This window comes from Numenius arquata, chromosome 8 (genome assembly GCF_964106895.1).
Source record: "Numenius arquata chromosome 8, bNumArq3.hap1.1, whole genome shotgun sequence".
Lineage (NCBI taxonomy): Eukaryota > Metazoa > Chordata > Aves > Charadriiformes > Scolopacidae > Numenius > Numenius arquata.
Genome location: NC_133583.1, coordinates 26,481,815 through 26,495,824, shown reverse-complemented (window position 1 = coordinate 26,495,824; position 14,010 = coordinate 26,481,815). Strand labels below are relative to the sequence as shown.

At 51.4% G+C, this 14,010-nt stretch overlaps 1 protein-coding gene across 2 annotated transcripts in view; it reads left to right on the top strand.

Moving 5' to 3' along the window:
* The window catches only part of WDR59 (WD repeat domain 59), a 48,912-nt gene extending 35,193 nt beyond the window's left edge, over window positions 1-13,719 (top strand). For both annotated transcript variants that reach the window (XM_074152171.1, XM_074152170.1), the window contains 8 exons: window positions 4,796-4,929; window positions 6,405-6,486; window positions 8,142-8,254; window positions 9,340-9,487; window positions 9,580-9,652; window positions 11,115-11,241; window positions 12,213-12,355; window positions 13,484-13,719. In XM_074152171.1, the coding sequence (XP_074008272.1) occupies window positions 4,796-4,929; window positions 6,405-6,486; window positions 8,142-8,254; window positions 9,340-9,487; window positions 9,580-9,652; window positions 11,115-11,241; window positions 12,213-12,355; window positions 13,484-13,719 (1,056 nt within the window). The remainder of the gene's footprint in view (window positions 1-4,795; window positions 4,930-6,404; window positions 6,487-8,141; window positions 8,255-9,339; window positions 9,488-9,579; window positions 9,653-11,114; window positions 11,242-12,212; window positions 12,356-13,483) is intronic.
* Window positions 13,720-14,010: the final 291 nt, after the last annotated feature.

The following is a 14,010-nucleotide window of genomic DNA, read 5'->3' as shown; positions in this document are numbered from 1 at the left end:
GAACAGCAGAGGCAAGAAATGAAGTTCTGTCTTGGATCAGGAACAGACTGAAAGAAAGAAAACCGAGCAAGGAACTTGCCAGCTCATGGTGTGGCAAATCGGGGTGCACAAAGGGCCAGACTTTAATTCCTTCACCACTGGCGTGGAAGGAAAAGCGAGTAGGGATGTGATAAAGTTATAATTTTGTGTAACGTATACTTAAAACTGATATATGGATTAGTCCAAGCCTTGAAGGACTGGTTGTATTTGTGGATAACCTTTGGAAGAGGCTAATCACGCTCACTAAAGTGAAGGCGAAGACACAGGCATGCATGAAGAGAGGTGTGGATTATTTGTGCAGACCAGATGCCTGCCTTCTGGAAGAAGAGGTCGACATTTTCAGGGTGCTCAGGGAAGGAAGAGTTTAGCAAGTCTAGAAGAAGGAATAATTCCTCCTCCTTTCTAGATAATGGCTAGCCTCCGATTCAGAAATGCCTCTGCTTCCGGGCAGGCGCCAGCTATTAATTGATGGAAGCTATAAAGAAATATTGCTGCTGTGGAGCACTTGATTCAGAAGGGCCTCAGATTTGTTAGTCCCTTTGCGGAAGTCGCCTGGCGCTGTGGGAGATGCTGGAAAATAGTAAATGTTGATTATTTTGAAGAGAAAATCCAGGCAGTGCTGCATGACCTGTGTGGGGGAGTCAGTCTGTAGGCAGTTGTTCAGAATGAAGGAGCATAGCTTTCTGCAGGGAGGCAGCAATTTTTAAAATTTTTTTTAAAAAAAAAAATAATATTGGAAGCAGCTTGAACCTGCCATCGAGCAGGTTTAACTCTTTATTTTGTTAAATGCCTTATTGCAGCTTAATCTTCGGCATCGAGCCCTTCCCTTTGCCCTGCTGGCACCGGTTTATACCAGGAACCCTGAAATTTTGCATATGCTTATGCGAAACAGGCACTTTACCTTTCCCGATGCTGCTTACCAGCCCTGCCTGCCTGAGCAGGACCCAAAGGCACACGCCCCCAGCTGTTGGGCATCCTTTCCGAGCAGGCACGCCAGCCTCTGGTAACGACTGCTGCCGAGTATGCAGCGATGGTGGTTGCTACGAAGCAGCCGGTGGCTTATTCTTGGGCTGTCTGTTTCTACGTGTAACCCATTTACCGCCATCGTTATCACCTCCGATTGCAGCAAATTGCAGCCTTGGGTATGGTAGTGCAGGTGCAGGCTGGCTTTTTTTAGTCATTATTCAGTGCTGTTCCCTGCTGTCACCTCCGACCCCATGATTGTCATAAACGCTCTGGTCTCTTTCCTTCTGGTGCTCTGAGGAACTGATGAGTCTTAATTTGCTATCACTGTAGCTGTTTTCTTTCTTTTCTTCCCCTCCTTAAACTCTCAGGAGCAGCTGGGTAGATGCAGTTCCCCTTGGCATGGATTCTAGGCTGCAGAAAGAAATGTCAGGGGCGGTGCAGAAGACCTGTGTCTTGGACCTTCAGCTCTCAATAGTTAGCTTGGTGCACGCATGTTGACTTCTGCTTCAGCTCCCACCCTTACGTTCCCCGCTCTTGCTCACGACCTGTGCTCCAGCCCCTAGGAGGAGACATGTTTTCCACCCTAATGCCCCTGAGCCTCGGTGGCACCTTCCCGTGACACTGCAGTGGGAGCTTCTCCTGGGAGAAGAGGTGCAGTAGAAGGGAGAGAGGAACCTTGTGGTGGACCTTGGCCCAGACAGACCACAGGTAGAGCTCTCCTTGGTAATCCCTGTTAAAAGCACTCAAATGCTGCCTGATGGAGAGCTACTCCTGTAATTAATGCCAGCAATGATTTGGTTCAGAGTAGAACGTCTGCCATCAATGGTGATGAGCTTTACCTCATCCATGACGGTTCCCATACTTCTGATCGTAGGTTTTTTTCTGACGCTTTGTTGCTGTAGCTGAGGCAAACCTGAATTGCCAAAACCCAGACATGTTTAACAGTGGCTGTATATGTGGCTTTATGAATTTCTTCTGTCAGGGGCTGGAAGTAGCGTTCATGGAGGTGTAGTACTGGCAGGACATATGGCTATCAACTGACTCTCCTCCAGCAGCTGCACCAGTAAAGAATGAGGGCTTCCCTTTTCACCAGTAAATAGGCAGTGCTAAGAGGAAGGAAACAGGATAATTTTATTGTGAGTCCCAAGTTTTCCGGGGGTTCTGATACATTTAGTGTCTTCATTTGTCTGGTGATACGCTAACAGCAAGCAGGGGAAACCATTCGTGGGACCTCTCTTCCATTCTCATCTTCATTTGTTGTCATTTCTCCTTAAAAAAAAAAAAAAAAAAAAAGTGACTGAATTACCTGTGGCAAGTGATATGTGTTGTCTGTGTTTCTAGTCCTTGAAATGCCTGTTGGGAGGCTCCTTCAGTCCGATCCTGCAGAGGGCAGGAGCAGGTTGAATCTGTTCCTGATGACGGGGCAGTGAACCTTCCTCTGTCAGAGGGAACCCCTCATCGGCTTCGAGTCCTGGGGGCTTACAGACGGTCAGGAGGTGGGAAGCTGCTCTCCAAATTACCTGCCAAGCTCTAGAAACCCTTAGTGATAGACCTGCAGAATGTGGTTCTGCATCTGCAAGCCTGGCTTCACACGCCTGCTCAGACACAGCACAAACAACAGCTTTTGATGGGGCAACATTGTGAGAAACCTGGTAGCCCTTCCCAGGATGAGTGCCTGAGCTCTTGCCCTGATGGCACGTCGTTGTGCTGGGGCTCCCAAGCTTTGCTCAAGTATCATTTTTGGCAACATCAGCAGCTCCTGGCTGCACAGCATTTGGCCACCGTGACAAGGAATGAGGTACAGGTGCCGCTGTTGTTTGGGAACCTTGCTGTAATCCAGGCCACGTCCTTCAGCATGGCAAGGGTAGGTCCGTTTTTAGGTGTTATTAAAAGAGGAATAGTCTGCCCAAGGGTAAGAGAGCCAGAGCTGGTCCAGACGAGCACCTTGATTAGGAGCTGATGGGCTGAAGAGGGTTTGATCTCCCACCCCATCACATTCTAGCCACCTTCCTTAGTGCTTCTCAGCTTCAGAATGACATAGCAGAGAAATACTGCAGGCAAATTCTGCTTGGGTGGATTTGGCCTTGAGAGAACATGGCAGAGAACAGAATCATGCCCTGCTCAGCCAGCTTTTCCAGAGCACTGAACGCTGACGGTCCCGTTTCCACCAGCGTTGGGCACCTCTGGATGGTGGGCAGCGTGCACCCTCTGCTCCTCTTCACTCTGGGGAGCGGTGGAAGGTCAGGGGAACTGTGATGATGCCTGGGACAGCCCTGGAAAAATCCTCCTTCACCTCCTTCAAGTCTAAAATGCCTTCTTCACTTACTGTCAAGCCCATGTTTGAGCCTCGGCCACCCAGTGTGTCCAGAGCGTCTTCAGGAGCATGGCTTTTTTAGTTCTTGTGATATGGCATTATGCTCAGTGTGGCAGGACCTCCTCAGCGCCTTGACTTCAGCTAGGGCCAGGCAGGCAGTGAAGGAGGAATTAATTTCTTAAGGTTCTTAGGTTTTTTTGAAGGGCATTTTGTGTCTCTGATAAGCCTGCCCAGGTTCTCTGAGGACTGTATGATCACGATCAAAGGCAGTTTGGCACCCAGCCGTCCCAGAGCTGGCTTCACAGTAGAGGTGACCCTGCTTGAAGGTCCAAGGCCTGCCCTTCTGTAGCCCAGCCTGCTCTTTAGGAGCACTAAAGGCTGCTTTGCTGGCTCCTTCATAGTTAGCATTCTCCTTCAGTGTAGGAACCTCCCCCACAAGTTCCTCAGGAAACTCTCCATATCTTTAGTATGACCAGGAGAAGCTTCTGTGTCAGTGAGGGGACACGCCACAGGGGAGCAGCATTGCAGAGCCTCCTTCCCCATGCGCCTGAGCCTGGCCAGTGCTTCCCTAGGTGGAGCTCCAGTGCCTTCTTCCTGTCATTCTCCTGCACATCCTCCCGTCCCTCCTCCTCACCCTCCTGGATCGAGGAGCTGGAAGAGGCCAGGATACCACCCAAATGCTCTCCCATGTCTCATACAGCCAAGGTAGCTTTATGCAGCTTGGCCTTAAAATTGCTTCCGTGTTTATTACCGGGAGTATTTGGGAATCTTGGCTTCTTGGTTTTGTTCCCTTGTGTTGATTCCTCTCCTTTCTTCTCCCCCTGGCCCCCTTTTATGTTGTGAGCCAGCCGTAAGTAGCCATGAGCATGGTAGCTAAGGATCCTTGCTAGGAAAACTTGGGCCCTGCTTTATCATCTGCCAGTTGTTTGGTGGAAGCTGTTGATAAAGCAGGAGGTGGGAGCCCTGTCCTGGCGCTAAAGAGGGGGTACTCAAACCTCGAAAGGAGAGACCGTAAGAGACAGTCCGGAGCTCTCAGCTGGCCCTGAAGCTAAGGGCAAGCAGAAGCTGCCTCCCGCTGATGTTGGCTGAAGTCAGCAGTGGTCTGTGTGCAGAGGGTTCCCAGACCAGACCTCTAACGAGAGTGATAATTGAACTGTCCTCCTGCCCAAGCTGCCCAGGTTTGATCGGCATCCCGATGCCGATTTGTTCTCGTAGTGGCTTTCGCAGGGGAACTCACAAAATCTTTTTTGAGTGAGTTTGACCTTGAGCTCGCTGCCTTGACCTGCTTTTCACTTCCTACAGATGGAGATGCTTGTTCTCCTGGGCATGTCGTGGATGTTTTCCAGGGTAACACAGAGCCTTCCGAAAGGCAGGTTTGGGCGCTGCTTGCATTATTCCTGACCCTAGTGCTTTGTTCCCTGGCCCGAGAAGCCTGCTGTCCTCCTCCCCGCTAACACGCTGCCCTTCGTTCTGCAGAAATCCAGGAGGTGGAAAAGTAAACGAGAAGGGACAGATGCCAACAACCGACCCATCAAAGCTGCTGGGAAAGTTATTATCCAAGACATTTCCTGCTTGCTGCCGGTCCACAAGCTGCTGGGAGAGCTCTACATGTGAGTATGGGCTGGAATCCTTTCCCAAAGGAAAGCGGCTGCTGTCGGCGTTGCTGTGCTTTAGTCCTGACATCAGTCAGCACAGATCTTTAAATGTTTCTGTGCCTTCCTCCTCCGTTCTTGCCTTCCTGCTTTTTTACAGTGTCCCCCTCTGCCTGTGAGAAGGGACTTGTCTCCTGTAAGTCTAAAAGGTGTGATGGGAGAAATTTGCGGTGGTGTATTGGTGTATATGTAATATACATATGTAATACGGTGTATCGTACACAGAGGTCGAACCACGCTCCAGCATCACCACTGCAAACCTTACAGGTTCAGGTTCTCATCAGCTAAAGGGAGAAATTATCAGTACGTATTCTTTAAACTCCACACTTAAATGCCCAGGTTTAAAAATCCCAATAAATGCACATTCTCGTACTATAAAACTGATACTAGCTCATAAGGCTTTTTAATTTCAGCAGTATTTGGAATGCCCCATTCCCACAGAGATTCGGTTGTACATACCAGTGTCTGTACAGCAGGTTCTTCGGCTTCGATGGAAAGGATGGAAAAGTTCTTTGAGTTTTGTTTTGTTTGGTGGTTGGTTTTTTTTCCACAAGGGATGTCTTTTTCCAAACTGTCTAATTCAGATAGTTACCAAATCTCTGTTCCTGAATTTTTTCTTCCTTAGCTTTGGTAGTACTGTCTGATCCTTCACAGGATTTCTGGTCTATAGACATTCAGGGAAGAAGCAGGCTTCCCTTCTTAAAGAATGGGGAGAAAAATGAGAGAAGAAATCTTCCTTCTCTCTTCCCAATGTTATTATAAAGAACATTCTTTAAAAAGACCCGTTGGACCTTTCTCCCTGGATGTCTCATGTGTAAACAGCCTGACCCTATTCCCTTTGCTGTAAGATCTTAAACAGTAAACGTGTCAAGTGTCCCGGGAAGGTTTGTGACGATAAGCAGGAAAGCCCATGTGGGTTTCCCCAGCCCACCTTGCCAGCCTCTCAGAGACTCCCCGCTGGGTGCGTTCTCCTGCTGGGGAACAGGCTGAAGACCAGCAGCAAACCACCGTGTCTCTCCAGGTCAGTCAGAGCAGCCCAACAGGCTGAACGGGAACAGGACCATTAACTGATGGCACCAGCTTCTAGGGACAAGAGCGAATCTTGGCTTGGTGATATCCTGGCACAGGTTTGGTCCCATATCTCCTTGGAAGCCGCACATTTTAGGATCAATCCCAGCTAGTTTGGAGCTGGACTTGATGTGCAGTCTGTTAGGGAAGGTGAATAGTGGGAGTTGCCAGAAGGATGGCAGTGATCCCCGAATAACAGGGGAGGAAGGGATGGGATCCTGTCCATGCTCTCAATCTGGTATTGATGTGGAAGTTGTGGGCTACTCACTGCTGCCAGTACCGCTCTCCCCCCATCTCTCCATCTTTGCAAGTAAATGGACAGTAGGATCTGCCAACCAGACCTGAGCTGTCTTCTTTCTTTTTAGACTTAACGTGAATAATATCCAGGAGACTTGCCAGAAGAATGCTGCCTCAGCCCTGGCTGTTGGACGGAGGGACCTCGTACAGGTATTACGCTGAATCGGTCCTCTTCCTCACCGTGCTGTGCTACCCTCAAATGGCTTCTGCTGTCACCGTGGTTCCCCAACAGCCAGCTGGACTCAGCAGTTGCTCCAGGGACCCTCCGGTTGGTGAACCAAAGCCTGTGGAACAGCCAGGGAGGTGGTCTCTTGGCATCCAGAGATTCCTTCCCAGGGCTGCACGCAGGTTATGTTACGCCCTTTTGCCAAAATGAGAGAAGCGCATTTTTTCAGGGAATTCCTGCAGGCAAAGTGAGAAGCGACAGCCTATTTTTGAGTCAGCGAATGGAGTAACTGTGCACACAGTGGCCTGGCTGCTGTCAGCATTTTGATGGTGGTCTTTGTCTTATTTATGTAGTGGTTCATGTTGTTCAGTGTTCATCTGCCCTGGCACTGGGTGCTAACTGCAGCCAGCTTCTCCCCAGGAGAGTTCTGAGCCCCAAAAGGCTGGCCACTTCCCTTCAGCTAGCAATAGGAGAAAAATGGCTATTTTGGCCCATCCTTTTCCATGTGATTAGTCCATTGCAACAGGCAGAACATTCGACAGGACTGAGGAGTGCCTGGGAATGGGCTGGCACTGCCAGAGGAGCCTGTGCCCCTTTCCCGAGCACTTGGCTCTTCCTAGACCTGGGCAGGGAATGTGCATAGGCTCATCTGGTCAAAGCAGACGCAAGGTCAAGCTGTTGTCTTGCTTCTCGGTGGGTTCTGCTAGACCAGGAGAGAGAATGTAGGTCTAGTTCCCCTTTGTCTGTGCTTAATCTTACTGCCTGGTTTGCCCATGTTGGACCAGAGCTTGGGTGGAATAACTTCAGCAAGACTTCTCTGAGATACCTGTGTTTCTTGCTTTTTTTTTCCCTGTCCCATGGAACTCTAGCCTGTATTGCAGCATTGTTTTTTCTTTACTTTTCTGTGTTGGCAGCTCTCTGATTTCTGCTGTCTTTCCACCACCATGCTCCTTTTCCTTTCCTGCTCTTTTTCTCATGCCAAACCAGGAGCTTTGCTTTTCCCTGGAATATTCTAATTGTCCCATTTTAAACGGCACAGCAGAAAAAACCAGTCCTAGGTCCACGGTATAGCGACTGAAAAGATGGAACCGTTTTCAGAGCAGAGGATGATAGGTGAAGGAGAAATTTCATGTGAAATAGTTAAACTGTTGGAGTAGAAATGGCAAAGCGTACTCCTGTCTGTGCTGGGCTGTGCTGGGAGAGCAGAGGTGTTCAGTAACGCCTGAGCTAATCAAGATACTTTTCATGCAAATAATGATTCACCAGTAAACTTCCTGCCGCCAGACATCTCCGAACCCAAGAACTGCCTCAAATGTAAAGCCTTTTAAGGTTTGTGAATATAAAATGCACTAATAGGTCTGTTAATTTACCCTGGCAGGTCTGTGAGACTATAGGCTATTACTCTTCAAAGTTTAACCCAAACTTAAGGCAAGTGGGACAGGGAAAGCTTCGAGTTTGTATTACTCTCTATATAATTTGTGACACGAAAGCTGAAGCTGCTCCCTGCTGCCAGGAGGGGCGGGGGGGGGAAAGCAAGCTCCATTATTATCTGTCTGTGAGTGAATTTGTGCACACCTATGCCCTGGGAGTGTGATTATTTCTAATTGTAGCTTTGATGCTTTTCCTTCCTGTCTGCCAGGTTTGGTCACTGGCCATGGTAGCCACTGATCTCTGTCTCGGACCGAAGTCTGACCCAGATTTGGAGATACCTTGGGCACAACATCCATTTGGACGTCAATTACTGGAGTCCTTGTAGGTGTCTGAACGCTGGGGAGGGGCTGGGGAATGTTTGCTGAAGCAGAGCCCTCTATAACTACGGACATTGTACGGCATCTTTTCAGGCTTGGCATCATGCCGCAGCCTGTAATTTTTCCTCTCTCAAGCCTGAGGTGCCTCAAGGGGAGCTGCGAGTGTGTTTGTGCCATGCAGGAGGCAGCATTTGGCCTCCCCTCCAGCACCCAGCTCTTCTTGGGCTAACGTTGAGCAATAGGTCGGGTGCAGCAGGAGCTCTGCTTCCCAGTCTGCCCACAGTGAGATCTCCACTGGGAGATTCTGATTTTCTGCTCCCCACCTCCTAAATGAGTGTCTTGGTGCTGCTGATTTATTATTCACCTTTCACTGCTGCCAATCACTGGGAAATCGTTCCACTGATCTCAAAACCAAGCGTTGGCTGCAAATGTCCCCCTGCCAGTGAATCTGTTCAGGAGGGGACGTAATCAGTAATTGATATTATCCGTCGATATACCCTATTTGGAGGCGCAGGATCTGTGTGGTGTACTTTGCATACGATTGCTTGACCTAGCTCTTTCCTGCTGTGTGGCAGCAGTGGGAGGGGAGGACGGGTAGGTCTTCATCACTGTGGGTCTTCAGAACAATCCAGAAACTTCACAGCCCTCCAGAAAACCTGTGGTGGGGTTTCGCCTCGTGACCTAGATGTGGGATGCTTGCACCTAGAGGGTTTTGTCCAAAAGACATCCTGGCTGGGGGTGAGTTTAATGGCTCCAGCTTTACATCCAGTTAAAATCAGCTCTGTGGACATTGTTCCTGAAGCTGCACAAACTTGGGACAATCAGGTCACGAGCACTGCTGGATTCCCAGAGCTCCCATCTTTCTCCCACGTGTGAGGCCACCAAGTGTTTTCAGGAGGAGGACTTGTTTCCTCAAAGGCGTGACAGAAAAGACAACCCTGTCCTGCAGAGCGCACGTGCCTCCTGTGGGCAGTAACGAGACCCAAACCCATTGATGCAACGGGTTTTAAATCCGTTGTCCTGGAGTCTCAATGCTTTTGCTGCTGAATTCTACCTGGTCTCAGACCGTCTGTCCTTCCCGTTCCCCAGGCTGGCTCATTACTCGCAGCTCCACGATGTGCAGACCTTGGCCATGCTCTGCAGTGTGTTTGAAGCCCAGTCCAGGCTACAGGGATGCCCGAATTCCTACGGCCCCTTTCCTCCGCGTGCCTCCAACCTGGCCTCCCACAGCCGATACGTAAGATCACCGTTTCTTCCCCGTTTGTCTTGGATATCTTTGAACATCTCTCACGTAGATGACATGGTTTCCTGTCCTTTCCCCCTCCACAGCCTAGCTTTACTTCCTCTGGCTCCTGTTCCAGCATGTCAGATCCTGGACTCGGCACCGGAGGCTGGAGCATAGGTACTGAGATCTGGGGAGTACGTAGAGGAATCTGCCTCCCTTCTGGCCTAGGTTTTAGATGGAAAGAAGGGAGTTAGTACTGGCTGTTGCCAGAGCATCTTTCTGGGGTTTGGCCAAGGTGATGTGACTCTGTGGCTGGAAGTGAGCAGGGCGTTCAGTGACCGTGTCGATGCTCGCGCAGTCCTGCCCCTTCTGACTCCGTAGCATCCTGTCCCACTGGAGAAACTCTTACAAACGCCCAAGACAAACCAAGCTGGGTGCCTGGATCACAGGCTAACCCGGAGCCAAGAGCTCCCACTGCTGCCTTCTCCGGCTGGAGACAAGCAAAAAGAGAGACCAGTTTGTCCCAGTTTGTTTCCAGCCTGGCTATAGCAAGCCCTCGGAGTAACTGCCTCCATGCTGCCTGGTGCCATAGACTTTCCACAGCATTTTGCACGGCTTGAGGGTGTTATCCATGACAACTACTCCTGGTAATTCCCTTGTCCTTCATGTTGCCAGGATTAGCTGCTCTATCACCTTCCCAGGGATGGAGATGGAGCTGACTGGCCTGCAGTTCCCTGCATCCTCCTCCCTGTCCTTTTTTTGAAGACAGGAGTGACATTTGCTTTCCTCCAGTCCTCAGCCACCTCTCCCAGTCACCACCATCATTCAACAATTATCGACAGCGGCCTCGCAATGTCATCAGCTGGCTAATTCCACAGGGTTCAGGGGGAAAAAAACAACGCTGTGCTTTCTCCCATCGCTGGAAAAACATCAGCAACGGGGAAGGCTGAGTTCTAGGTGCCACAAATACCCACGGGCCTAAGGAGGCTTTCTGCTGAACTGCCCAGGTGTCAAAGACAAGTCACTCTTAAGGGCTCCGGTGTCAGAGTTGAGGCTGTTGGCCTGGTGATACACACGGCCCGGGGCAGCATCAGCCCTTTTAGCACCAAAGCTGTAACTTTTCAGTTGCGTTATCAGGGCGTCTGCGAGAGGGGGAAGAGCAGAGAATTGGGGGTTAACGAGCTGATGTTGTCTTGTAGCGGTTATTAGGAGTCTTCTCCCTGCCCCAAGGGCAATGCCTTACCTATAGAGGCCCCTTTACGAAACAGCAGCCCGGGGATGAGAGTCCTCCCTCTCTAGGAAAGAGGAGCCCAGGCCTGCCAGGGATAGCATTCCCAAGCAAACGCTGTGGGATTGGTTGCCTGGATAATTTTTGTCTAAACTGGGAGGCAAAAGGGCTGTCCCTGTCACCAGAAGTGCAGCAGAAGCGCTTGGCAAGGAGAGGTTGGCGTTTCATTTCCTGAAGCAGGGCAGTGCTCGTAGGAAAGTAGAAGGTGATACCGCCGTGTCTTAGAGAGGAAAAACGGGGTGTGCCAATGTGTGGCCTTGCGTTGCTCCTTCCCCACCCCATTTTTGAGGCGGTTGTACTCGTGAGTGCTCTGCTCTCTGAGGTACGCTCACGACTTTTTGATGCTTGCAGCAAACAAAGACACGGAACAGGCCTCCACTCCCTGGTGCGAGTCTTCTCCGGATGATTTCCGCTATGGAAACCTGATGTATCCCGATCATCGGGAGCGTGAGAAAGACCAGCATGAGAAAAACAAAAGGTAGGTTATGGTATGTCTCAGGGTGCTCAGGGACGCGTGAGTCTGTGCCCAAGTCAGCTGGAACTCGATAGCCAGGTCTCTGTGAGTGCTGCGACGCAGCCCCCCTGCTTTCAGATAGTCCCTTGGAGAATCATGGAATGGTTTAGGTTGGAAGGGACCTTAAAGATCATCCAGTCCCACCCCCTGCCCTGGGCAGGGACACCTCCCACCAGACCAGGTTGCTCAAAGCCCCCTCCAACCTGGCCTTGAACCCCTCCAGGGATGGGGCAGCCACAGCTTCTCTGGGCAACCTGGGCCAGGCTCTCACCACCCTCACAGCAAAGAAGTTCTTCCCCAGATCTCATCTCCATCTCCCCTCTTTCAGTGTCAAACCCTTCCCCCTCCTCCTATGGCTCCCCTCCCTGATCCAGAGTCCCTCCCCAGGTTTCCTGGAGCCCCTTGAGGGACTGGAAGGGTCTCTAAGGTCTCCCCGGAGCCTTCTCTTCTCCAGGCTGAACCCCCCCAACTCTCTCAGCCTGTCCTCCCAGCAGAGGGGCTCCAGCCCTCCCAGCATCTCCATGGCCTCCTCTGACCCCGCTCCAACAGGTCCATGTGCTGGTTCTTGTGCTGACAACTCCAAATCTGGATATAGTACTCCAGGTGGGGTCTCTCCAGAGCAGAGAAGTGTAGAATCACCTCCCTCAACCTGCTTCATGGTGCAGATCAACTCTGCTGGGATTGCGTATGATACATCTATAAGTGGCCATGGTGGGGGTCGTACAGGGTAGCCCACCCATTTGTCACACCCTTGAGTGTAGAACAAGTGAAAACCGGACCAGTCAGCATCCAGCAGTGTTTCAGCAGCACGTGGGAAGTGAACTGCTCTTTTTGTAGCCACGTGAGCTGGTTGCGTAGCCATCCCTGGGAAGAAGATTGCAACCAGAGGCTCTGTGAGTCAATCAGGTGGATGACAACCCTCTTTGTTCCTCTAGGCTCCTGGATCCTGCCAACACTCAGCAATTTGATGACTTTAAGAAGTGCTATGGAGAAATCCTTTATCGCTGGGGCCTGCGAGAGAAACGGGCTGAGGTTCTGAAGTTTGTCTCTTGTCCTCCTGATCCCCACAAAGGAATTGGTGAGTCCTTGCTCCGGCTGCCCAGGCGGAGTCACGGCGCTACCTTAGGAGCTTAGGGATGAAAAGTGTCCATCGGTCTGCCCAGAAATTAACTCTTGACAGCAAATGGGTTTAGCTTCTTCACAGCTCTGGTGGAGAGGAGGGTTGCAGATGTTGGTTTGAGGCCTTTGTAGACTTGTAGCATCTCTCCAGTGAAGCTGGAACCGCTCTAGCGATGTTCAGCGATTTATGTTGGTGGCTGTTCTTTGTTCCCTCTGAATAAGAGCAAGATCTCTGACCGTGGCTGAGCTAGCCAAGAAATAGGCAAATGGAACCTTTCTCCCAAAATATTTTCAGCAGCGTTAAGTGCCCCAAGCTGCCGCTTAAGGACAGCTGCCCAAATGTCCTCTCCCTAGGCCTCTGGGAAAAGATGCACTTAACCTGGGGGGAGAGAAGCGGGTGGGAGGTGCAAGAGAAGCTGAGGTTGTCTCACCTTGTCACCAGGGACTCCTCCCGGGGGGTAACTGGAGTGAAAATTCGTGACTTCATCCCCTCCATGGCCAACAGTCTGTTCCATGCTGTCTCCGAGATGAGAAACCAAGGCCGTTCTCATTTGCTCATAGTTACACCTCGGAGAGCTGCGAGGCAGATGAGCGCAGCGGGAAGCCCTCATCGTTGCAGCCTGTGTCGGTGTGTCCCCAGCCAGAAACCTGTCACACGTTCCCAGCCATCAGGGCAATCGGAGGGCCAGTCTGTGCCCTGGCACACTGATTGCCCGTTTCTTTGCTCCTGTGTGGAGACCAAACTGAGGCCTCTGTAAAATACCATTCTCCCCCCATGAAGGAGATTTGAGGCTGTGGGTTTGGGGGACTCATCTGCTGAACAGAGGGTGCTTCTTTGTCCATGATGTGGACTGTGAGGGTGGTGAGAGCCTGGCCCAGGTTGCCCAGAGAAGCTGTGGCTGCCCCATCCCTGGAGGGGTTCAAGGCCAGGTTGGAGGGGGCTTGGAGCACCCTGGTCTGGTGGGAGGTGTCCCTGCCCCGGGCAGGGGGTGGGACTGAATGGGCTTTAAGGTCCCTTCCAACCCAAACCATTCCATGCCTCTGCCAGCACTAACTGCCTTGCTCTCCCTTTCTTCCCTCGGGCCAGAGTTCGGGGTGTACTGCAGCCACTGCCGCAGCGAGGTGCGGGGCACCCAGTGTGCCATCTGCAAGGGCTTCACCTTCCAGTGCGCCATCTGCCACGTGGCCGTGCGGGGCTCCTCCAACTTCTGCCTCACCTGCGGACACGGGGGCCACACTAGCCATATGATGGAGTGGTTTCGCACCCAGGAGGTGTGTCCCACCGGCTGCGGCTGCCACTGCCTGCTGGAGAGCACCTTCTGAGCAGTCCTGGCAGCGGGATGCCCCTGAGCCGGGTTTAATATTTAATTCCCAAGCCATGGTGAACCAGCTTCTGCTCCACAGCGTCTGGAAGAGATGCCACGGGGAGCTGAAGCAGGGCGGCGATGCGCTGCCGTGACGTTTACAAGTGCTTCCAGTATTCCTACGCTTCCCAGGTTGCTTTTGGATCCATTTGACCAAACTCCCCGTGTCCATTGCTGGCGATGGACGCCAGACCGGAAAAAATTGCTCTCTCCTGCAGGAGGGTGTGCGAATATTAACCAGTCTCCGTTG